At 45.4% G+C, this 24,006-nt stretch overlaps 3 protein-coding genes and 1 long non-coding RNA gene across 4 annotated transcripts; 3 read left to right on the forward strand and 1 right to left on the reverse strand.

Moving 5' to 3' along the window:
- The first annotated feature begins 1,697 nt into the window (after nt 1-1,697).
- On the forward strand, nt 1,698-3,116 carry rps16 (ribosomal protein S16). The gene is made up of 6 exons (XM_088287825.1): nt 1,698-1,818; nt 1,911-1,962; nt 2,454-2,555; nt 2,633-2,729; nt 2,792-2,839; nt 2,919-3,116. The coding sequence occupies exons 2-6, from the start codon at nt 1,915-1,917 to the stop codon at nt 3,062-3,064; spliced, it is 441 nt and encodes a 146-aa protein (XP_088143951.1). The 5' UTR covers nt 1,698-1,818; nt 1,911-1,914; the 3' UTR covers nt 3,065-3,116.
- Nucleotides 3,117-3,719: 603 nt separating this feature from the next.
- LOC148341199 (uncharacterized) lies at nt 3,720-23,838 on the reverse strand. Its single transcript, XR_015841775.1, has 6 exons — nt 23,808-23,838; nt 22,893-23,046; nt 15,318-15,495; nt 15,051-15,119; nt 4,401-4,462; nt 3,720-3,888 (listed from the first exon to the last, which is right to left on the reverse strand). It is a non-coding gene; the product is annotated as an uncharacterized LOC148341199 (long non-coding RNA).
- myf6 (myogenic factor 6) lies at nt 17,010-18,234 on the forward strand. Its single transcript, XM_088286446.1, has 3 exons — nt 17,010-17,567; nt 17,974-18,072; nt 18,148-18,234. Exons 1-3 carry the CDS (start codon nt 17,010-17,012, stop codon nt 18,232-18,234), a joined length of 744 nt encoding a protein of 247 aa, XP_088142572.1.
- Nucleotides 20,596-22,121, forward strand: myf5 (myogenic factor 5). Its single transcript, XM_088287775.1, has 3 exons — nt 20,596-21,015; nt 21,813-21,879; nt 21,946-22,121. Exons 1-3 carry the CDS (start codon nt 20,596-20,598, stop codon nt 22,119-22,121), a joined length of 663 nt encoding a protein of 220 aa, XP_088143901.1.
- Nucleotides 23,839-24,006: the final 168 nt, after the last annotated feature.

A 24,006-nucleotide genomic window follows, 5' to 3' on the forward strand; every position in this document is an offset into this window, starting at 1 on the left:
TTGTGGATCACTTACGTTTTGTCCACTTCCAAGTCAAAGTTTCACCATGCAGCCTTTTGGAGAAAATTATTGACCTTTTTGACGCTCTTTGAGCGTAGCAGCACAGTAAAGTGAAATGAGGTGTAAAAGACGCCTGTCCAGGTAGCAGGAGCATTTCAAGACTCATCTGTGAGGGATATAAAAGGCAAGGCCTGTTGACATCAATCCGAGCCGGACTTTTCCACCCGCTGAACCCACAGGAGTTCCGCCGGCCGGGTTGCCGCGGCAACAGCGCTAGTGTGTACCTCACAGAAGCTCGGACCGCTCTCCTGTCCTTCTCCTCTCCCGGGTGAACTTCAATTACCGGCAACACGTTTCCCCCAGCGCGCCGCTGGCCTATTATGGTCAAAGGAGCGGCGGCGGTGGGCCGGGAACGGCATCTCCTCTGCACTAAATCTCGCCGCGTTTGTCTCGTGCTCACGGCGCTGTGACAGGCCGGGGTCAGCGGGGTCTCGCCTCCAGGTGATGTGTTTCCATAAGGCCCGGGTGGTGAGGAAATGCACATATATGGCGCGCTCTTTATTTACTAGTTTTGACGATGAGACTGAAACATTGTCTTTTTTAAATTTACGTTACGTCATTATCGTGATGCCGGACTTCAAACAGACGTCTGGACACAGTGGTGAACTTGTCACACAGGAAATACAGCCAGGCTTTAACGTGCTTCCTATGCAGACGACGAGGGAGGAGGGAAGGACGTATGTTGGGGGAGTGTGGGGGTTGTGTAAACAGAGGTTAATCCCAACGCTTATTGTCCTGGCCTGGGGTCTCCATGTGGGTCAGAGCATCTTCAGATGCCTCAAAAAGAACATTAATGCACTATCAAACTACAACAGGGTAAGATCTATTAGAACAGTCATTTAACCCACATATAGACTAAAAAGGTCGTCTTAATCGGCTTGATTTTGGGTTGCTCAATGTGACATTAAAAGACGTGTTTTGGCTCTTGGTCCACACTGGAAATATTATTGTTGCCACACTAAATATAAGATAAACCGTAGGTAGTCACCTCTTTTGTGTTTACTTTAAATCTTAACACTGCACTTTGATGCCAATCCAAGGATCAGGATTTCTAGAGCAGACACACACCGCTAACTAGGCAATCAAGTTGGCACAAACCGCAGCGTGGGTGCTTGTTTTGTTTTATTCCTGCACAGCAAATTGTTTTTCATCAAAACTCTCTTTCAAAAGTCAGCTTGTGGTTGATGAGACAACTTTAGCCTCAAGCTCATTAGAAAATGAATGGCATTCCTGTTATTTCTTTCACCGCCGCTAGATGGTGCTTTTGCACAAATGACAGTCAAGATTAGTTACAGTTTGTAGAAAGGATTTTTTTTGCAATACAAAAAGCAAATTGTTTAAGGTAACAGAGATAAAACACTTACAATAAAATACAAGTTATACTGTATGTTGAACACATGATTATGTTTAATGGACACCTAATCCCAAAAATGTTCAGATAACTTAAATTAATTTATTTAGGAACAAAGAGAGCAAGGAAGGAAGGAAAGAAAGAAGACACAGAGTAAGAAAGAATGGTGCAATGAACGATTTATACATGTAATTTTAAGAAATAAGTTTAAATATATTAAATTGTATTCACAGATACTTTTATCCTACTCTGTCTTGCTCAGTCCGTGTGAAAAGGAAGTACAGTACAGCAAGTACAGCCGTCGCAAAAGGTTGCCGTAAATCGTCTGAAAAGGTCGCGCAACCGCCCCTGATGCTCAGCCAGTGAAACCCCGTCGGTCTCTCCGTACGGCAACCTAGCTGAAGACGGTAATGTCCGCCACCTCAGTGCGCTGTTAAACCCTAAATAAACCACTCTTCTTCCCCTTTCCAAATAAAATATTGTGTCCTGTGTGTTCCAGAAATATGCCGGCGAAAGGTCCCCTGCAATCGGTCCAGGTCTTTGGGCGCAAAGTAAGTATAAATGATGAAACGGACTCACGTGTGGCGGTGCGGCGAAGCCGTGTGGCCTGGGTAGCATTAGCTCGTGAAGCTAACATCTACCAAGTTCTTTCGTATTTTTGTAACACTAATATATTGTTTATCAATGACATTAACACGCGTGTTTGTAAGGTAAAATCACTTTAATATAATTAGTTCCGGTTGGCAAACGTAATTGAAGCTATAACGTGGAATTTTGCACATTAGCCACTCACTAACCGACTACGTTGTGCTACGCCTGTTATCATATCAAATCATAAACATTACTGCTTATTTTCATCGTCCTTGTTTTTATTTTGTCATTCCAACACTATAAATATATATTTTTGTCCATATTAACATACACAATTCAGGCAGATATGTTTTGGCTGATTTTGACGCTATCACAACGTATACTTTGGTGTCACGTCGCCATCTGTTTCTGCTTACTTTTAAATTTATAATTTTACGCGTTTGTCTCGTAGAAAACCGCCACTGCAGTCGCCCACTGCAAGAGAGGCAATGGCCTGATTAAAGTGAACGGCAGACCTCTTGAGATGGTGGAGCCCGCCACCCTCCAGTACAAGGTGAGCAAGCCGTTGGCAATAAATGTTCAATATGTATTTGTGAGCTCAAAGTGGCTGTGTCGTCGTTTCTAATGTAGCTTCTGGAGCCTGTGCTGCTGCTGGGCAAGGAGCGTTTCGCTGGAGTGGACATCCGAGTCAGAGTGAAGGGAGGCGGACATGTGGCACAGGTTTATGGTAAGCAAAACATCGGTATCTTGAATTTTACACATTTAAAATGTCACTTTCATGTTTTCCAGCAATTCGTCAGGCCATCTCCAAATCTCTGGTGGCATACTATCAGAAGTGTAAGTTTATCACAACGCAAATTGTCATTTTATCCGTCAAGTTACATTTTTAGGACATTGTCCTTTTTTTGGCCGGCAGATGTGGACGAGGCCTCAAAGAAGGAGATCAAGGACATCCTGATCCAATACGACAGGACCCTGTTGGTCGCCGACCCGCGTCGCTGCGAATCAAAGAAGTTCGGTGGACCCGGAGCCCGCGCCCGCTACCAAAAGTCCTACCGTTAAAGGCCGTGTATGTTTTCCTAGTAATAAAAGTGGAGGTGAACCTCAGAAAATTGACGTTTTGTCCTGTTATCTGTCAAGTTGTTTGGAATGGCAGCACCCGCCGTGTTGGATGCCCATGTTTTAAGTGGCACTTCATGAAAATATTTGATAAACAAACGCAGTTTTATTCAAGAAGTTAGCATTTAAACACTTGTGACAATTTAAAAAAATGGACAAATCGGACAGTTCATTTCTAGATGAGGTACATTTTTTAAAATGCGTAACTTAACATGAATGTTTTTTAAAATGTATTACATTGTATGTGACCCATTGCCTAAATACTAAACATGTAGAACAACAAATATAATTGGAAAAACAAATTGCATTTTGCCAGGTCACTGGTAGCGTAGGTAAATGTAAAAACTAAAATTTAAAAATACAATTCAGATTCAGAAATCCCTTTGTCATTGTACTCAAGTGTGCAACGAGATTAGAGAGCTCCCCTCTCCAGTGCAATACAACAATAATTCAGATAAATATATAAATTAGATAAGAGAATAGTTAGTGCAATGGAAAATAATACTGAATAGGATATATAAAAACATCACGTTGCTGTTCTGCATTTAATTAATAAAATACATGCAAAAAAGTGGTTTTATTATTCATAGATTGTGATAAATACATTTTAAATAGGCCAGGTTATTCGTAGATTAGGTTAAAATATTTAGGAGAAGCAATGTAATTATTAAACAACGCAAACCATACTTAGCCCACTCCCAAAATTGAGTGACATTTTAGTTTTGTCTTGCACTTTCCAGGTTTTGACAGCAGAGGGAGACAGCGCACTGTGAACAAAGTGGAACCCAAAACTGCATGACAGTTTCTTGTAAAAAATCTTCTTCCTACAAAGCTATTTTACTACAAATGTGTAAATATAATGAAATCAATTGTACATAATTATTTAGAAAGGAGAATTGTTAAAATAATTCCGTATTTGTATCCATAAATTTAAAATGTAAAATTAACTCTGTAAATCCTAACTATATAATACATAATTCAATTAAAATAAAATATGAATAAAGTCATGTTCTACACTCCACTTTTTTAACCACATGTATGAATGCTTTGACACATCTGTGTGTCAGTTGAGCACAACAGTTTGCTCAGCCTTTATCATCATGAGCTGATGCCCAGATGTTGCTGCTCTCTGACGGTCGAGGACAGAGGAGGAGGGTGGGTGAGATTTTTTTTTTTTTGGGGGGGGGGGGGGTGTATTAGGTCCTAGTTACAGCCCTCCCAATAATCAACCCAGCGGGAAGGCCACTGCTACTGTTGTTTACACACTGTTTACACTTACCTCCTCCCATGGACGCCATCTTGGAGGCTGCAGCGGGGAGAAAAAGCCACAAGAGCGAGTGCCTGCAAAGAAACAACAAGTCAGTTGTTTTTCTTGGAAGAACAAATTTTGGTTCAGTCGCACCATTTTTAATTTGGGCTCAAAATTCAACCCCCTGAAGGCAATTCTGGTACGCTTATCTATCATGAGGAGACCCACAAAAAGAAGCCATGCTTGAAAAGACACAGGAAGTCGTCCATGTTGCTTAGAAAGAGTATTTATACGGCTCATTTCCAGAGATCCCAGTCCGCTGGAGCATTTTGAAAGCTAACCTAATACAAAATGAACAAAAACTGAAAACGGCAATTCAAGCCGATGTAGGATTTTTCCGTGTAACAATTGATTTTGGACTTTTTAACTTCCCAATGCGGCGTATCCCCGTAAACGTCCGCAGTCCCACAGTCTTCAAATGAGGCCTTATTGGCGAATGATCACCGTTTAACATCGCAGCTGCCCACGTCACGCCTCGTTATGAAGCAGAATGCGGACATCAGCAACTCTCGCAATCGTCTTTAAATGCAAAAAAAACCCAACATTTTTGACTCCTTTAGCGCCACACGCACACACTTGACGCCTGCCTTTCCTCTGTTAACACCTCCACTGGCAAACACAGAGGTGCCGGGCCAGGATGCATTTTGTCATCACTTGCACTTTGGGCGCACACACACACGCACATACACGCATGCAATGAACACATGAAGGCATATGAAAATGTTTCACGAGATGGAAGATGACGTGAAAACCAGGAACCTTGGTTGGCCGATTGCACTCGATTGCGTCGCCAGCTTTTATTAATTGGCTGGCGGGCCCCAAATCGAAAACGGCCGATGTCTACAAATGTTTACCCCACAATCCTCTGGTCAGCGTTGCCGTGGTTACGGCAACTCACCGACCGATGACGGATTCAACTCGCCTGTTATCGGGTCTGAAGCGCAGTCCGGAGACATCACTCATCAGCACCGTTTAGTCTACACTTGAACTCAACTTTCACAAATATTTAAAAAAAAAAAAAAATCCTTTTAGATTTGGTGAAGCAGCATGTGGTTCAACATCCAAGGTGATTCTCATTCAAAATTGTACGTTTGTGGTCATTCTGAGAACGTGCTGTGTCACTTTTCCTGATACTGCCACGTATCTATTACAGCGCGCAGGCCCGCGTTCGGGGTGAGACGGGTCATTCAAGGGTAAGCGAGAGCTTGACTGTGACGCCCCGACACAATCGCTAGGTCATACACCCCGCCAACTTTAACCCCCAGCTCAAGGCCGAGCCACTCCAACCTCCGACCTTCATTCGGGAAGGTCAGGGTTCCCGGTCAGGATCCGAGGCGGCACGCCAGACAGGCTTTGAAGTCGGCAGGTTATCTTTCACTGCGCGTTGTTGTTGTTGCCGTTAAAGGAGCACGCTTTTTATGAGCTTCTAATTGGAACGCTGCACTTTGACAAATTTTTCCGATTTATGGATTGCTTGCAGGACTGGACGACATGGCTTTAAATTAAACGGAAGCCTTTTTTTTTCTCCCCCAATTTGAATCATTTTTTTTCCTGACCTGACCTCTTTAGTCATGCTCTCTGTTTTCAACATGATTTTTAACACTCGGGTGACATTAAGGATGCGATTGCGAACATCTTGTTTGAATCGAGTGCGAGCATATCTGTTTAGGCGTGCTCTCCGTTTTTTAACAATTATTTTAACACTTTGATGAAGTTGTGGTTCTTTTGCGACCATTTTAGGGTAGCGGCATGCCTAAAATGGAATCCCACCAGACCCATTTAGGCATGATGCTATTTTAGGGAAGTGGCATTCCAAAATGGGTTTGGCAGGACTGAATGTGTAGAATGCTGTGATTTCTTCATTTTATTTTTTAAAAGAACTCCCCCAGAAAATAAAAAAAATCCTGTCATGAGGCTTTGCGGAATTTTGCTTGCTGTTGCTACACTGTCCACAAACAACATTTCTTCCAATGTACGCAAATGTTTTCAAACGCTGGCACAAAGCAGCGGGACGTACGTAACGAGCCGTCAAACGGCGGGTAAAAGGCGAGCGATGGAACTCAGGCGAATCTTTTTTGGCAAGCCTCCCGACAACCTGTTGCGGGACCCCCCGCGCCGCGCCGCTAAGGAGCGCCGTGGCTCACAATGTTACAAGGGCTGCGAATCGATTGCCCCTCGACTGCTGCCAAACGCCCTCGCCGTGCCATCCGCGTCCAACGCCGCCCCCCACCCCCGTCACGGCAGGTTAAAAAACGCCACAGCTCTCACTCGACACCCATGTGTTCTTATTTCGGGGCGAGCGTGACGGAAGCTGGGGGCCCCAGGTTGAGGCGTCCCACCTGGCCGCTTGAGCCGCAGGATCACCCGACGGCGGTCATGTTAGTCCTAACTGCAATTCCAGACCTTCTCCTGCCAGCCTTCATTTTTTTTTTTTTTTAAATAATCGCTATCACCCAACTCTTTATCCAACATCTAGTGAGATGGGAGAATGAATCAAGTCCTTCCAGACCCGTTTACTCGTGCTGCCATTTTCAACACAAATGTTGAACATATTGGTGAAGTTGGAGCCTCCTGTTATTAACATTCCAAATATGGGCCTGGCAGGACTGAACGTGAAAAAATGGGTCAAGTTATAGCAGGCCCGTTTAGGCATTTTGCTTTATTTCAACAATTTCTTTTCAACATTTGGATAAAGCTAGGGATTCTAGTTTGATCATTTTAGGGATGTGACGTGCCAAACAGGTCTGGCAGGACTGGAGGTGGAATGGTGGCCAATCATACCCGCTTAGAACGAGCCGAGCGGAGACTTTGCAGACATTTAGCATTAGCGCGATGAAAGCGACTACCTTGAGTGGTCAGTGGAACCCAAATCACCAGCCCCAGGAGTCCTTTTTGAAACCAGAGTGGAATTCCTTTTTAAAAAAATATATATATATAAATAATGTGTATCTCCCAACACCTTATCCGACGTCTCCCCGCAAGATGGAAGCGTGACAATCGGGAAACAACGGCTGTTAGTTACAGAAAATGCATTAGCGGCGTGAGCCGGGCCAGAGGAAGTGGTAGGATTACGGCGGGCGAAGGCGAGGCGAGCGCGGGCAAGGAGGGGGCCGGTTCCCTCCCGCCCTTGCCGCAGTAAAGTGTCCAGATTTACTGGCCCTCTGGGGAGCGAGGGGAGGGGGCAAGACACGGATACGCAGTCGTCATTCCGTCAAAAGTGGACAGCTCCTGATTTTAAGATCATCCTAATAGGCTTCACGCCATCCGGGATTTGGAGGTCGATCAGCGATCAGAAGGTTTGAAAAAAAAAAAAAAAAAAAAATCGGATAATTAGTGGGGCTTTTGCTCAAACACTGACATATTTTTGGAATATTCATATATGCACATTTTCAAAAGCTCAGACGTGGACGTATTTTTGAACATCGGTGCTTGTATTTGCAACAATTTTATTTTTTTTAGACTGCTCTGGTTTTTCCCGAACCCTCCCTGGAATAGCCGCCTCAATCCTGCCAGTTTAGATTCTCTGCAGCACCTTCCAGCGTTATTTCAAAGCGATGGCGGCCGTCCTTGGAAAACGAACTAAGCAGAAACAGGAAGTGCTTTGCTGCGAGGGTCTTGACCCCTCTCATGAGTCAAACCGGGCCCACCCCTGAAGAGACACGGGAAGTTTCCGGTCCTGCCAACAAGGTGTGGAAGGATTGTCGTGGTGGGGGTGGGGGGTGGGGGGGGATTATGGGATGATGATTCAGCTACGCGCTGTCACCTTGGATGCACATCTGTATGGATGTGTGAGTCAGAGGGAGGGGGGGGGTGGAGAATTGTGGGGGGGCACATCTGCTTCCACACAGCACCTGAATGTCGTCCTAAAAACGACTCAAAACTGTGAGGAGCGCCACAAAAGGTTAACGCCGCATCATCTGGAACGTGAGAAAAATTACGGACAATTTTCCCGTTAATCCCGCACATGGCGAGCGGATGCTTTTAGCGCCAGAGATTGTGTTTTATTTTTTGGCTAAAACTCCGATGATGTCATGGGAGCGGCGTTAGCCTTCCATCTGATATTTCACTTTAATGGAGCGGCCTAAGCAGGCAGCCGGCCCAGGGAGCCCAAGCACCGCCGCCAAAGATTTGGCTCCACTAACAATGGCAATTCCATGTTTTTTTTCCACCCCCATATCACATTCCAACACCATGCTTGTGCTGCTGTGCTTTGATTTGGGGGATGCTGTTGTGGTCATGTCGGACATGACGGGTCTGGTGGTGAATTGAATGTGTGGAAAAACGTGTGATGAGTTGTGCGAATGGACTCCTTACAGACTTTCATGGTCATGTTGCTTTTTTCTGCATTTTTGTAGATTTGGATGATATAAGGAGTGCAGAATGACTAAACGGGTTTGGCAGGACAGTATGTGTGGAGGAATTGTGTGATGAGCTGCTTCAATCAGGCCTTGCAGATTTTTGTACTTTAACACGGTTTTTAACACGGTTTGGTGACGTCAAGAAAGCTTTATCCGACTTTTAATGGAAGTGAAACACTTCAACGGGTCTGGTAGGATTTGTGTGGAAATCTGTGCGATGGGCTTTTGAATCAAGTGCTCGCAGATCTGTTTAGGCATGCAGGTGTAATTTAACCCACATATTTTGAACATTTTAGTGAAGTTGGGTCCGTTTAGGCATGTTGCAGTTTTCAAAATGCGAGTTTAACATTTTGTGGAAATTGGAGATTCCATTGTGAACAATTAAGTGGATGTAGCATGCCAAATAGGTCTGGTAAGCGTGAATATGTCGAAATATATGGCATGAGTTCTTTGAATAAAGTTCTATTAGACCCCCTCAGCAGCAGATGCAAAGTGAAACTTTGGCGCAATCTCGATTTAAGCGTCTAACCTCAAATTTCGCCATTGTGGGACTAATAAAGGACATCTTTATCTTTAAAGGGAGCGATTGAGTAGAATGGATCCCAAACGGGCAGTCCTGGGAGTCATTTTTTCCCCCAACAGAGTGGAATTTGCACAGCCGTCTCCCCGCGGGATGATTTGCTGTCAGGCGTCATATCGCGGCAGAGTCACCTCCAGTTTAAGTTACATGATGGACGACGGGGCACTCGGATCGACTTTCCGATACGGCGAGGAGCCTCTGAGATGCGGGAAGAATTATTGCGGATGCAACGGACGCGGAAAGGGCGAGTAACGACTTTCTCGACGCCATTGCACGCTGAATAAAGCTTAGAATCGAGCCGAGAGGAAGACGGGGAGGAATTAAAGGAACAAGGTGGGCCGGGGGTGAGGGGGGGTCGTGGGGGTGATGACGAGGTTACAGGGAACTTCTCTGTTGAGCCTTCATTGAGCACTTGATGGATGCTCTGTAACCAATGGAGGTAAAGAGCACCCCCCTATCTCAAAAGTAAGGCTCTGTCACACACACGCACACACACCCAGCAGATTAACGTTGGCTGATTTATGGCGATTTACCTCAAGAGAGCAAACAGCTGGGGTAGGACAAATACCACAAGTGGCAAAGGCATAAATTCAAGGCGCTCATTTGTTCATGAGATGACGCGGAGCAGCATCAAGCACACGGAGGATTACATTACTGACACCAAAACAACGAATATTGTGACGTATTTTACTAATACTGTGAGAAGTTTTCCAAATATGATCACAACCCCTTTTTCGATATCGGTCACTACAATTACACAAGTCATCGACTTCCCTGTAGACTGAACTGAACCTGAACGGTGGAGCACGCTGTTCAGATTTGTTACCTCCAAGAAATGATATCGGCTACGATGGCGGTGTTGTTTACACGCATCCTACGAGCGCGTCGCGACGTTTGCAAGCACTTGGTCGAGTGTTGTTGCAGGTGAGCACGTCGCCTTCTGCAAACAGGCCCGTCCGACGACCACACGGGGAGTCGGCATCAAGGGGGAAAAAAGCCCCGTCGAGGGCGAGCGCAACGTCTCTAGGGCTCGGGGTGATTCATTAGCGTCACGCTGGGAGCAAAGATGTGCGGCGGCCACGACCCGTGCGCTTATGACGGGGCCAACGGGGGTTAATGGGAGCACTCAGATGACTCCATCGCCAACTATTGATCACCATTTGGGAGAAGCGTGAAGAAATGAGTCAAACTTACTCACTGGAAGGAATGTCGAAATGAGTGCGGGGTGCTGGTGGGGCGGAGGGGGGGGGGGTAGCAGGGGAGGGGGGTGCCTTGTGAGTCCACCTCACCGCCTGGAACAGGGTGCATTGTGGGAAATCATAACAAAAGCACTTTTAAATGACACTGGAGACTTTTTGAGTGCGAGCCAAAAGGCGGTTTAGGAATCGCAGCGCCAGTCTCGGCTATGATGATTAGTCGGGGATGGGATGGAGAGGGGTTATTTGTGTGGGGTCGGGGGGCGGTGTTTAGCTCCCCACCGGCGTTAACTGTGGGTGGCAAGGAGATAAAACGACAAGATGAAGCCACGTTGTTTACGCTGCCTGTTTGTGGGCCGCGTGCATCCTTATGTCCCGGCAATGTAGCACAGAGACGCTAAATGACGCCATAATGGAGATTAGCGCGTACACGCTGAGAAGGAAATGCACTTTTTGTTATTCTTTGCTTTGGCTATCAAGAAGACAAAAAAAAAAAAAAAAACAGGCCAACATTTCTTCTTCTCATGACATCTTAAACGCGGAACCCTCCCTCCTGGAGGTCCACGTTAAGTATGGGGGGTCCCACCTGTCCTGCCCCCCCCCTCCTCCTCCTCCTCACGCCAACCCTGAACGGCGGGTCATTTGGCGGCGAGGTGGTCCTCGCCAGGCTACAGCCGTCGACGCTGCGCACAGTGTGAAACAGCGCATTAGGACGGCGCCCCCTTCCAAATGCCGAGCGGGACAGCCACCACCACGCATCCCGTCATCTCCATGTGTGGTCCCCCACCCGAGCGGAAACCTTTTTCTCGCAGACCACAAACAACACAAATATGTTGCGGATTTCACTCATCTTATTTACATGTTGTTGGACGTCTTTTATTAATGAGGCGGGTTTCATGGTTGGAAACAAAGACATATTTATTTGATTACTATTTCATGTGGCTGAATTTGCTTTAAGATTTTTTTTTTTAAATCATGATTCAAATTATTTTGTAATTATAGTGACTCTGCTGGCAGATACCTGAAGTTGTATATTCCTATTTTATATTTTTGTTTATGTAAATATATATAAAAAAATCAGAAGTCACTGAGTATTTCCTCAAGCAGATATTGGAAAGACTACTTTTTACTACTTACTACATATATATATATATATATATATATATATATATATATGTGTGTGTGTGTATAGGGACACTTTTCTGATATTGTGCAACATGAGCCGTAGCTGCTGCACATCAGTTTCACGCAGCGTGACTAAGCCTCCAGTAACAGGAGCTCCGGCCCACCATCATCCCTGCGGACCCTCGTTTCCAACTCAGCAGAACGAGCATCCCCACTCCACACACACACACACACACACACACACCCCACACACAAAAAAAAAACACAACCCCACTCTCCCAGTGGTGTCCGCGGGGACCCCGTGAAAGCAAACAGTGAGGTCATCTCCGGGCTCGCATCGGGCCAGCCGGGATTACACTGGCTGGCAGAGACGCACAAAAGGAGAGTGAACTTGGATTAAGTCATTAAAAGTGCAGACTCCTGCAGCACAGGGACTGCTTCTTCTCTCACACACACCCATCTTTCACGGAACTTAAAAAGAAAAAAATAATTCCTTGGCAACGGAACAAAGAATATTATAAACTGTGTTTGCAGGAAGTTTTTCTTCTTGGTACTTTTATCTTCTGTTCAGCAATAAACTGTCCCAAATTTTATTATATTAATTATTATAATTATAAGTTACCTAGGACCCAAAAGTATACAGTAACTGTTAAAGTCATAACATACAAATTGTCGTCTGTAGATTTTTAGTTCTGGTGTCAAGTTTCTGTTAAAGAAATGCAGTGTTAGTAACATAAATTACAAAATTTACAGATTCTAAAAATTAATTAATGCAGTATAATTAACACGATTAAAAAAACGAGTTCTTGCGATCAAAACATGCAACGTTTCCCCCCCAAAAAGTCTTGATTCCAGTCTTAAATGACGGTGGAACTCAATTTAGACAACAGTCCCAAACAAAAGTTGAACAATCTGGAATAGGAATTCCACATTTGTGTTATCTCTCAGGATGTCAATAAAAAGTGCAGACTGAAGCATCCCATCTGATTTTTTTTTTTTCCCCCCTGCATGCACCTGCACTGCTGCACGCGCACACACATCCTGAAACACAAGCTCCAATAACATCCACCAAGGTAACACTAGAATTTTTATTGTATCAAACAGGTGGCGCCGACCTTCACGCCCGCTCAAATGTTGGGTACCAGGCACGCTCTGCGTGTGCGCGTGGAAGCGTGCGTGTGCGCTTCACACCTCTAGAGGAAATTTTAAAAACGGAGTGACACACACACATGCACAAGCACGAGCACACAATCGATACACAATGTCTGTTTGGACAGTAATGATACTCCGGATGATTTTGGGGGAAGCAACCTGTTGAAAATAATTCAAATCCTGTCTCAGAACACACACACACACACACACACACACACACATATACGTATGCACACACGCGATCGCAATGCAACTTTAAGGGCAGTCATCAGGATAAATTTAGTTTGAATGAACAGGACGTAAAGTAAAAAAAAAAAAAGAAAAATGGTGGTTTTCTTTGAACTTTGAACCGATTTTAGCATTTCATCCGACATTTAATTATTTATTAAGTGACATATTGGAAGTGCAAAAGGCGCTCGTGAATGGGCAAAGTGTTCCAGCAGCACCGTTAGCGCTGTACTTTTTTTTTTGCACGCGTTGTTATAGCTGAGGTTGTTCTCTATAAATAAAGTTGAGTGAGTTCAATTTTGTTTTCACTTGACCTTCAGGCGCCGAAAATAAAAAAAGGATTCTGCCCCCCCCGCTGCTTTAATTATTGTTATTATTGGGAAGATAGCAATCTGTCATCAAGTTCATTCCAAAAAAGGCGTAATTAAAGACGGTCACGCCGGGTCATCGTAAACGATCAACACGGAGCATCAGTGGGATCAGACAGCGGTTTCGGGTGACAAAGGTTCGTGTTCTTTACCCACCGTGGCGCGGCTTTGCTATGTGTTGTTTTAAACGCGGGCCATCGCGCCGTATGATGTCAACGCCGACATCCATCAATAGCCCGTTAGATTCTCTCTGGAGCCGCTGGCATTAAAAAAAAAAAAAAGTCTCATTTTCAGTGTAACGCCATCCGCTTTGTTTGGCGAACGCTCATCACAGCGGCCATCGAGGATTCCAAACCTCGATTGCGCCCAAGCACATATTTGTACATTGTGCTTTGAAGAGTAGGAGCACTATTTCCGCTACATCCAGAACGTCATTTGACCAAACCCGCAACATTATTTGTCGTAAATTAGAAATAATTGGAAGACAAAAGTGAGTGTGCCGCCGCACAGAGTTTAGTCGGGTGATATCTCTGCCCCCACGGCCTCAGCCGTATCTATGACATCAAAGGCCGATGAAATAGATTTTTTTTTTTTTTTTTTTCAATTTTGAGGTTGGGCCGAGTGGGAGCGCCTGCAGACGGGAGGGGGGCGTCAGCGGGGCCAGACGAGATGGCCTATCGTCTACCCGCCGATTCAGTCTGGCTGGGGGTGGGGGGGGGGCTTGGGGACGTGAGCCGTCACTTTCCCAAATGAAGACAGAATCAATCAGGATGCGAGCGCGACTCACTGACAAGTGAATGCCGATATTACGAGGGCGGCCCGGCGAAAAGGACCAGCAGCTGTTGTCCCGCCGCTAATTAGCCCCGACATCAATTCGCAGGAACGACGCTATTGAGTCATAACGCCAACGCCGCCAGTTCACGGAGAGTTAGCGGCCTGCGTTAAGGCCGACTCCTCCTCACCGCTAATTGACAAACTTCAGCCGCTCGCACTTTGAAGCGAACGCCCCCCCGCCCCCCCTCCAGCCCGAGATACTTTTGGGGGCCTCCCTACCCGGACGCCTTTGAAACCCAAGCCCGTCGCGTCGGCCGCCAACTCGGGCCACGAATGAGAGGAGCCGTCTGTTAGCTTAGCTCAAGGAGGGGGTGCGCTCGCCTTTGTTTTGGGTCTCTGAGTTTTGGAGCACCCGCAGACTTGGGCTTGTGTACCAGACCCGTTTAGTGTGTTTCAATTTGCAACGAATTGAGTGAACGCAAGGGCTTTCGTGACCTTTCTAAGGATGGAGCATGCCCAAATGCGCCAGTTCTGAGTTCATGCAAACAAATAACCTCATCAAACCCGTTTAGGCACGATTCAGCTTTTACGTATCACCCCTCTTTTCTTCTGACAGCACCGAATGATCACTCATCACACTATTTTTTCACACTTTCAGTCCTACCAGACCCACTTAGGTATAGTGCATTCTTAGATAGATGAAAATAGCATCTCTAACATGAAGTAAAATGCCTAAACAGGCCTGATGGCTTGACTTCCCACATCTCTTTTGAATGAGGCACATCATGTAGTGGGTAGGAAAGTTTGGTGGCCAGTAAATGTCAAGTACCAGTACTTACATTTATTTCCACACCCGCTGAGGTCCCGGTGCACGTCCGGATGAATGAAGAGACAATTAAGGGCAAGTCCTACAGAAAAGAAAGTTGGATGTCATAAAATATCTTCATTCAGCAGCTTATAAACATGTCTTCCTTTTATTGTTGCTTAAAAGTTTCTATCTTTATTGAGATGAGCCCACTTTTCCCGCGGCCCCTCTTTACAGCGTGAGTCGGCGTAACCCCCCCACTGATTGGCTAATCCATTTCCCAGGTGTGCAGCCAGCTTACATGCGCGGCGGCGGCCGTCACGGTGCGAGCCCGCTCGGAGATGGACGTCCTGTCGGGAAGGGAAAGCGGACGGGAGGGGCGAGGGCGCAGAGGAGGGGGGGGGGGTCCCAAAGTTCATGTTCATTAACAAGTCTGGTGCTGAGCGTCCGTGTCAGCACTGCCACTAAGTGGCTCCAACCTGGAAGGACGACACGCACGCACACACACACACGCACACACACTTGTAACTTCTTCGTCTTTTTCTACGTTTTAGTTCTGCTATGTAATGTATTGTGTGATTCTGTTTAAATATTGTAGCATTCACTTTATGTATAGTCCATGAATTTGTTTGGTTATCATTATAATATATGCAATATTTAAATAAATATATATAAATAAACGCTCCATACATTACAAGGACTATTTTGAATGTCAAAATTGTGATGTTTGACGACTTTTTGGGGGCTGCGGGACAGATTTACGCTCCGAGAGGCCTGCTTGACTTTGCGCCCAGGATATGTCATGATTCTCCCTGACAGCTGAAGCTTCACCCCCCCCACACACACCCCTCATCTCCCCCTGACGCTAATGCTGGATTTACGGCACAGTAGCCCGCTGGCGAGAAGATGCAATCGGGGGCCACGGCAGGGAGGGGAAAGAAACAATACTTTTATGTCAAAAATGCGTTTCAGGCTAAAATACTCATCACGATTGTTAAAATTTGTGTTTTTTTTTTTTTTTTTTTTTTTATATAAGACGGCAGCGAGGAGATAAAATTTGTACCGAATTGAAGGACAGGCCAAAATTGAGGAAACAGACCGACGGGTCAGGTCATTATTTATGATTAAGTAAAATAATTTATTTTCACATTTTCAATATTATTTACCATTAATCAATGAAGGAATTATTGAATGAATGATATCACAAGTGTTAGTTTTATATGTAAAATTATTATACTGCCGTCATTTTACTCAAATGCGAAAATTACAGGGAAAAAGATGCATTTCTTTTGTCTTTTCACAAAATTTAGTGCGAATGAGAGGCAGGTCCATTCATCAATTTTTGTTTTGTTTACGGGCAAGAAACACCGCAGCCATGCTAATGTTAGTTAGCACGCTAAGATGTCTCGTCACACAAGGTCAGACAGTTGGGTAAAAATAGGAATCCACCACATTCCTGGCTGTGAAGTTTCCAATTGTGGACCTGCAGATCACCACCTCCCAACTTTTAGGGGGTGCGACATTAAAACTGTGTTCACAAAGTCGAACATCAAACAAATAACAAGAAACATTGACGGTATAAAATGATTATCAGATGAGTCAGACATGTTTTTGTTTGCTTACGCTCGGCTCCGCGGTGCGCCAACTATCGCAACAATGATTGTTAGCAAACCTTTGATGTAAGTAATAAATTGGGTTTTTTTTGTTTTTGCTCTACTCGGTGGTGTGTCGGCATTCGACTCGATTCAAATTAAACGGTTAAATAAAGGTAAAAATGTAATTCCATAGTTATGCGTTTAAAGAGAATATTCACTGTTTGGCGCACCTGTTGTGAAACGTGAGGTGATATTAGTATGGAGTGTGTGTATTCCCCACACACTGTTTGTAAGGCAAAAAAAAAAAAAAAAAAAAAGATGGTAGTGGCCAAAGCGCAGGATAGAGTTTCACATTCTATATATAAGCCCGGCGGGTGCCGAGTGTCGCGGCTATTTAAATGCCACAGCAGTCGCGCTTGAGCAAGCACACGCCACGTCGCCGCAATATGATGGACCTTTTCGAGACCAACGCGTACCTCTTCAACGATTTGCGCTACTTGGACGACGGCGACCATGGCGCGTTGCAGCACCTGGACATGGCGGGCGTGTCGCCGCTCTACCACGCCGCCGCCGAGGACGACGACAGCCCGCCGTCGCCCGGCCGGGACCGGGCGGCGTCCGAGACGGGCGAGGACAGCAGCGGCGGCGAGGAGCACGTCCTGGCGCCGCCCGGCCTGCGCTCGCACTGCGAAGGCCAATGCCTGATGTGGGCCTGCAAGGTGTGCAAGAGGAAGTCGGCGCCCACCGACCGCCGGAAGGCCGCCACGCTGCGCGAGCGGCGGCGCCTCAAGAAGATCAACGAGGCTTTCGACGCGCTCAAGAGGAAGACTGTGGCCAACCCCAACCAGAGACTTCCCAAGGTGGAGATCTTGCGCAGCGCCATCAGCTACATCGAGAGGCTGCAGGAGCTGCTGCACAGTCTGGATGAGCAGGACCACTCGGCTAAACAAGACACTGTAAGTGGACCAGGCCGGTCCACGTGCTCGTGACAGACTTCAAACCGCAGCAACTGCATGATAGCAAATGTGCAAATCCGCTTTTGATGACCAATTGTATAAAAATGAAATTGAACTGAGATAAGTTCAGACATCCAACTCAGAAAAGCACTGTGCAAATTTTGCCCGGGAAAAGCTAGCCAACATGCTAGCTATCTTTAGCGACAGCGCAAACTGCTTTTCTCAAACGGAGGCTATCGGCAGCGATGACATTAGCGTAACTTTGCTTGTTATGAAGTTGGCACGCTTGCGGGAGTAGTCAGCAAGACTTTTTAGTTGACGCTTTGTGATCGTGTGTCATATGCCATCATTGCGTTATTTACAAAGCGAGACTTCCATGATTGAAAATATCAGGTTGTGTCTCCAGGCGATTGCTTCAGAAAACCATTGGAAAAAGTCCTGCGAGACCTGGACCGACGCGGTCGACCATTCCACGGCTGGACCGGACAACCCGAGGGAAGGTAACGTGCGCCAAAACTTAACGTTTTCCGTCACGATTGAATGTAATTTTTTGCTGTTTTGGCGTTCAGGCTCCGGCGAGTCGTCAGCATCCTCCAGCCTTTTGCGTCTGTCGTCTATCGTGGACAGCATCAGCAGCGGCGGCGACACTGCCGCTTCAGAAAAATAAGAGTTTCTATCATTCTTATCTCTGTGTACATATTTTATAACTGTCAGAATTCAGATGTATTTATTTTATAATCTAGTGAGGACAAACGAAGGAAGCTGTTGTACTATTTAATAATTTATACGTAAAAATAAATTGTTTCTTTTGGAATCATCTGTGTTCCTTTTGAATGAGCGCATCTAATGCGCTCCCATACAAGAAGTGTTTAGTGTGTGAGCAGTTTTGAGCAGCAAGCAGACACAGGAAACCCGATAGCACCAACAGTGATGTGATTTTTTATGGTGGTCTGCACCTCCCCCCGGACCGGACCTCAACTTCACCCACTTCGTTCACCCGCTCATGACTTGACACACCGCAGTTCCCTACGCGCTTTATCAACTGCTCACCGGCGTCGGGAAAAAGTTTTTTTCACGTTAATACAATCTTCTCTCGACTGAACTTAAAATTCAAACTTCCCAAACAAACTACATTGCCAATGTTTTGTGTTTTCTAAATTTGAATTCAATAGATTTGATATTTGGCATATTTTTCTTCAAATTAAGTATACCCTACTGTCCAACTGTTAAATAAATAAAACTCTAATTTTGTATTTACAGCGATCTTATTTTACTCAAATGGAAAGTTTGTAATCTAATTAATCTAAACACACTACTTTGAATTTGTTCCCATTTCAGAAATTCAAATGTCAATTTAATGTTTAAAATTCAAATAGAATAAAAAACATTTAGGATAATGCAACTATGTTAATTATTTTAACTTTTGTTTCATATAACTTAGTAACAAAACGTTATTACATACATTTTTGTTTTACTAAAATATACATACAATAAAATAAAATGTATTTATGCTTTTACATGACGCTCAGTGTGGAACATTAGTATAAAAAAAAAAAAAAAGCTTTGGCGACGTGACCTCTGACCCCCTGACAACGACAACACGAGCGCACGCGGCGAGTTGCCTCACCACTGCGCATGCGCAAAAGCCCCGCCCGAACTCGACCGCGTTTGCGTGTCATTTGAAGCTTTGCCTCTCTCTCCTCCTCAAGCCGCGACGCGCGTTTGATCGCCGACGCCGCCGATGTGTTCGTCAGCTGTGCGGGAGCAATTCGGGGGTGTCGCCGTGTTGTTTTAGGTGCGCGCAGTTCCCAGAGAGGCGAGACAAACGCTTTGACACATTGTGAGAAATATCCGCATTGTCGCCGTGCGACTGTCAACAGCGCAACCACACGAGAGCTGCACATCTGATCTGACACAATTGTGCACGAAAAACTTTCTGAAAGTGCATTGTAACGACGTGTAAACTACATGGTTGTGATGTGTTACTTATAAATATTCAACAAGACATAATTTTCACTCATTTTGTCACATTCTATTGAGTATAAGATATAGCACACAAATATAATGTATACGTGTGCATATAAATCTAAGCAAATATTATCATAAACTTAAAATGCGTCAACTACATAATAAGATGCTACTAAAGTCAATGTGGTGTCAAAACAGAGCTAATTACTTCCTTTTTTGGGTAATGGAAATTATAGTTCACATTTTTGCAATTTTCCAACAATGAAGCACTTTTTAAAAGCATGATAGTTGTAAAAAAAAAATCTACATAAGCTTTGCGGGTGTAAGAAATGTTGAGCCAACACCAACAGCGATTGAAAGCGCCGCCATCTGTGCGACGTCAATGAGCTTTTTTCGCGGCTCAAGTTTGGCCAAAGAAGCGCAAGTGGAAGCGAAAGAAGTGTGGCGAGCGTAATGAAGGTGACGCTAACGCCTCGGCTGATGAGCTCCGAGGTGTTCGCTTGAAATGGGACACCTTTGCCTCGCAGCTGCAGCAAGTGGCGCGCACAAGTGGCAACCACGTCAACATAACGTTCGTGTTTAGTGACTTAAGGCAATCAGTCCCAATTTCGCTCGATGGGTCATAAAATGATTCGTCGAATATCAAAATAGTTGTTGATTAATTTGACCATCGCTTTGCTGTTGATGAATAGTTCCACCGCGATAAAAAAATGGTTTGGACAATTATGCTCATATTCTAACAAAATAATGTATCTTTGTTCACGGCAGAGCAATTAATTTGGTTGCGTCTCGGCACTTGGCGACATTTTTGATTTTCCCAAAGTCAATTTTGCGGTCGCAAAAGAACATCTTCAGGAGGGGGTCCGAGTGGGAAAAGATCAGCGAGGGCAGATGTGGGAATGTCAGCAAGCAGGGCACAGGGGGGTGCGAGAAGGGATGGGGCAGGGCCAGTGGGCCGCGGTAATTAGATCTGGCCAATGTGGGCCCCGGGGCATAAAAGGGGGGCCCGTGGGCAGCAGACCCCTCACATCCCTCAGAGGTGGCCTCTGCTCCCAAAAGCATGGACGTCTTCTCCCCGTCGCAGCTCTACTACGCCGCCCCGTCGCCGGACGCCCTCCACCTGGCCGACGACGACTCGGACGAGGACGAGCATGTGCGGGCGCCCGGCGCGCCGCCGCACCAGCCGGGCCACTGCCTCCAGTGGGCCTGCAAAGCCTGCAAGCGCAAGTCCAGCTTTGTGGACCGCCGGCGCGCCGCCACCATGCGAGAGCGCCGCCGCCTCAAGAAAGTCAACCACGCCTTCGAGGCCCTGCGCCGCTGCACCTCGGCCAACCCCAGCCAGCGCCTGCCCAAGGTGGAGATCCTGCGCAACGCCATCCAGTACATCGAGAGCCTCCAGGAGCTCCTCCGGGAGCAGGTGGACCACTACTACAGCGGCTCCGAACCCGCCAGCCCGCTGTCCAGCTGCTCCGACGGCATGGTGAGACCCCCGACACTCACAAGCCTACTCACAGTTTACAAAGTTTTGCCAAGCTAATATTTCCAATTACAAAAAACGACCAACCTACCAAGAGGCAATCCCCCCCGCCCACGGATGCGCTATTAACATCGCTAAAGAAACAAGCGTCTTTTTTAGAATCCAAGACTCTTCCACAAACTTGTTTGAGATGATTTTCCGTCCCAGAAAGCTTAATTTCCAATTAGGAACTCATCCACTTCCCATCTCCCACCAGGTGAAACACTTTGAGTGTCTTTTTTTTCACCTCCACAACAATCCAATTTTTTGAAGGGTTTTAGAGATAGATGGACACTAAGACTTAGAATTTGCTCACCCCGACAATCTCCCGCCACTGTCTTTTTTGTGATGATGTTGCCACCTTTCTAGTTTTCCGTTTGGAAAAAACAGTAGCTACACCCGTAGACACAAAACCGCCACCATTAGCGTCTATTGCGATGACTTTCCCGCCGATGCTAAAAATCCATTTTAAAGAGGTAGGGGAGAAAAAAAAGAACGGGAGCATTCCGAACGCCTGGCGCACCTCTGCCGGGACGGGCGCAGATTTACAAGGAGAAAGTGTCGTCTCGCACAAGCCGCTGTGGCTCGCACTGACCCAATCGATTGGCCACGCTGGGGAAGGAGAGGAAGGAGCCCTCGCTGCCCCGCTTTGGGCTTCAAGGCGCACCCCCCCTCCGACCAGCCCACGATTTATTAGGCTGTCCACAATCTCAGGAAGGGCAGAAATATTTATGTATTCTGCTTGTTTTTTTTTTTTCCAGACTGACAGCAACAGTCCAGTGTGGCAGCAGCTCAACTACAGCAGCACTTATTCCTACGCAAAGAACGGTGAGAGCACCCCGGCACACCTTTTACCCGTCACCCCGGTGAATAACAACAATCATCTCCCTGCAGAGAGTTTGTCGGACAAGCCGGCGGGTGCGTCCAGTCTGCAGTGCCTGTCCAGCATCGTGGACCGGCTGTCCGTGCCACAACTCGGTCGCCGGGCCTCCCAGGCCATCCCGTCGCCCGCCAACTTGGCCGACTCGCAGCCGTGTACGTCAAGTAGCCCCGTCTACCACGTCCTGTGAGGAACCCGGCAGTATTTTTTGGGACAGTGCACGACAAAATTGTAAATATGAAATGTAAATTCTCATTTATTGCCACGCTCATTAAATATTTTCTTTTGTACCGGAGAGCTTGGTGTTGTTGGTGTTAAGATCAAAGGAATTGACATATTTGGGGGAAATTTGAGGTGGTGTTAATAAACAGGAATTGGAACGGGGGGATTGTAGAGAGGCCGACTCAGTATACTTATTTGTTCTTTGCAACCAAATGTGAGTCATCATCAACACCCTTGACGATTTCATCGACACATGAACAAATGGCCTTGAATAGCACAAATTGTTGAATTGGGAGGGAAGTGAGGGTGCTTCGTGTGAAGGGCATCACTAAACGACGGTGTCATCCCGAGGTGAAAAAAAGAAACAAATGCTAACTAACATTAATTTGCTCTAAAGTACGTGACTAAACGGTTGGGTGATTTTTTTTTTTCTTTAAAAAAAAACCCATTACATCATTTGACTGATTTTTAACATGACATACTAACAGGGCGACATTGTGGATATTTTGCTCTTTTAAAAAAATATATAATTTAATTTGCCCTATTTGTAATGACTGATTATTTGTTTTTAGTTAACAAGCTTGAATGGGCAGAAGTGGTGAGAACTAAATGATTTGTTAAACTAGCACAATTTAGCAAAGTGATACTTTTTTTTATAGTATAAACAATTTTTGCAACTGAGACTCAAAGTATATTATGAGATCCATTTGCACTTGACAGCTTTGTTTGCAGCACTTACCAACGGCGTAGACGGGCAACTCCGGGCATAGCGGACATTCCAGGCAGCGGCTTAAGTTCCACTGAGCTCCCTAACTTTGTGTGCAACACGAAATGTCAGCCACGACAGTTTTCCATGAGACGAGTCATGCTCGGGAATGGCTTGCATGCCAGACCTGTGTCAAACAAACCAGGATTTGTATGAAACTACTTTTCAGAAAAATATTACATCATCATAATTATTATTGTTGTTAATCAATTGATCCATTCGGATTTTCTTGGAACTATCATTCTCAAAAAAAATCATGGGCTTCATTTAGATCAATGATTCAATTAAATTACTACTCACGTGGCTTCCTTTATACTTTGGGGATCCCTGATCCAAAATTAACTAAAATGTTAAGAATATATGTGTAAAATTGTTCTTGTATTATTTTAAATGTTTTCTGTAAAGATATAAAAAATGATGAGTGCAATTGAGTTTATATTTATTGTTCTTTCTTGAATACTAGGCCAGCTATTGACTGCAGTACAGCGGTACTCCACTGGATGGAGCCGTTCCCTTGTCATGATTCCTTCGACCTATTTCTATCACTTTATTCACAACTATCCCACCCAAATAAATAAAAACCAACACCTATCTATTTAGCATGTAACATTAATTTAAAAATGTCAGATTTTTTTTTATAAAGACGTTTTCCCCCATCGTGGTATAACGTTTAAAAGGCACTTGATCCGATCATTCAAAACCAATGAGAAATACCCGGATGTTAGCTAAATCCCACGATGGAACTTTTATACTTATTCAGCACACCAAGATAAATGAGTATAAAACTAACAGCACTGTTATTGTTGTAATATACACACCAAAAATTGCAAATGAGCTCACTTTTTCGTGTCAATGGACAATAAACGTGAACACGGTAATTGACATTACCTATCACGCCGTCCACGACATCCGGTCAAGCTCCGGAAGTTAATTATCCGTGCCCTTTGCTTGTAATTTATGCTAGTCTGCTGCCCCCTTGCGGCAAGGAGTGTAGATAGATCGACTGCATATTAATCCCGTGAAAACGATGAGGTGAAAACAAGAACACTGGGTTCACTGTACACAAGCACATAGATTTATTTATACA

This window comes from Idiotropiscis lumnitzeri, chromosome 2 (genome assembly GCF_059441095.1).
Source record: "Idiotropiscis lumnitzeri isolate Australia: NSW breed Sydney's pygmy pipehorse chromosome 2, RoL_Ilum_1.0, whole genome shotgun sequence".
Classification (NCBI taxonomy): domain Eukaryota; kingdom Metazoa; phylum Chordata; class Actinopteri; order Syngnathiformes; family Syngnathidae; genus Idiotropiscis; species Idiotropiscis lumnitzeri.

Excerpts from the sequence above, each read along its gene's own strand:
- rps16 (XM_088287825.1), top strand. The coding sequence starts at position 1,915 with ATGCCGGCGAAAGGTCCCCTGCAATCGGTCCAGGTCTTTGGGCGCAAA. Across the intron at positions 2,730-2,791 it reads ACATGTGGCACAGGTTTATG|CAATTCGTCAGGCCATCTCC; the intron begins GTAAGCAAAACA and ends CATGTTTTCCAG. Across the intron at positions 2,840-2,918 it reads GGTGGCATACTATCAGAAGT|ATGTGGACGAGGCCTCAAAG; the intron begins GTAAGTTTATCA and ends TTTGGCCGGCAG.
- myf6 (XM_088286446.1), top strand. The coding sequence starts at position 17,010 with ATGCCACAGCAGTCGCGCTTGAGCAAGCACACGCCACGTCGCCGCAAT. Across the intron at positions 17,568-17,973 it reads ACTCGGCTAAACAAGACACT|GCGATTGCTTCAGAAAACCA; the intron begins GTAAGTGGACCA and ends TTGTGTCTCCAG. Across the intron at positions 18,073-18,147 it reads ACAACCCGAGGGAAGGTAAC|TCGTCAGCATCCTCCAGCCT; the intron begins GTGCGCCAAAAC and ends GGCTCCGGCGAG.
- myf5 (XM_088287775.1), top strand. The coding sequence starts at position 20,596 with ATGGACGTCTTCTCCCCGTCGCAGCTCTACTACGCCGCCCCGTCGCCG. Across the intron at positions 21,016-21,812 it reads CCAGCTGCTCCGACGGCATG|ACTGACAGCAACAGTCCAGT; the intron begins GTGAGACCCCCG and ends TTTTTTTTCCAG. Across the intron at positions 21,880-21,945 it reads TTATTCCTACGCAAAGAACG|AGAGTTTGTCGGACAAGCCG; the intron begins GTGAGAGCACCC and ends ATCTCCCTGCAG.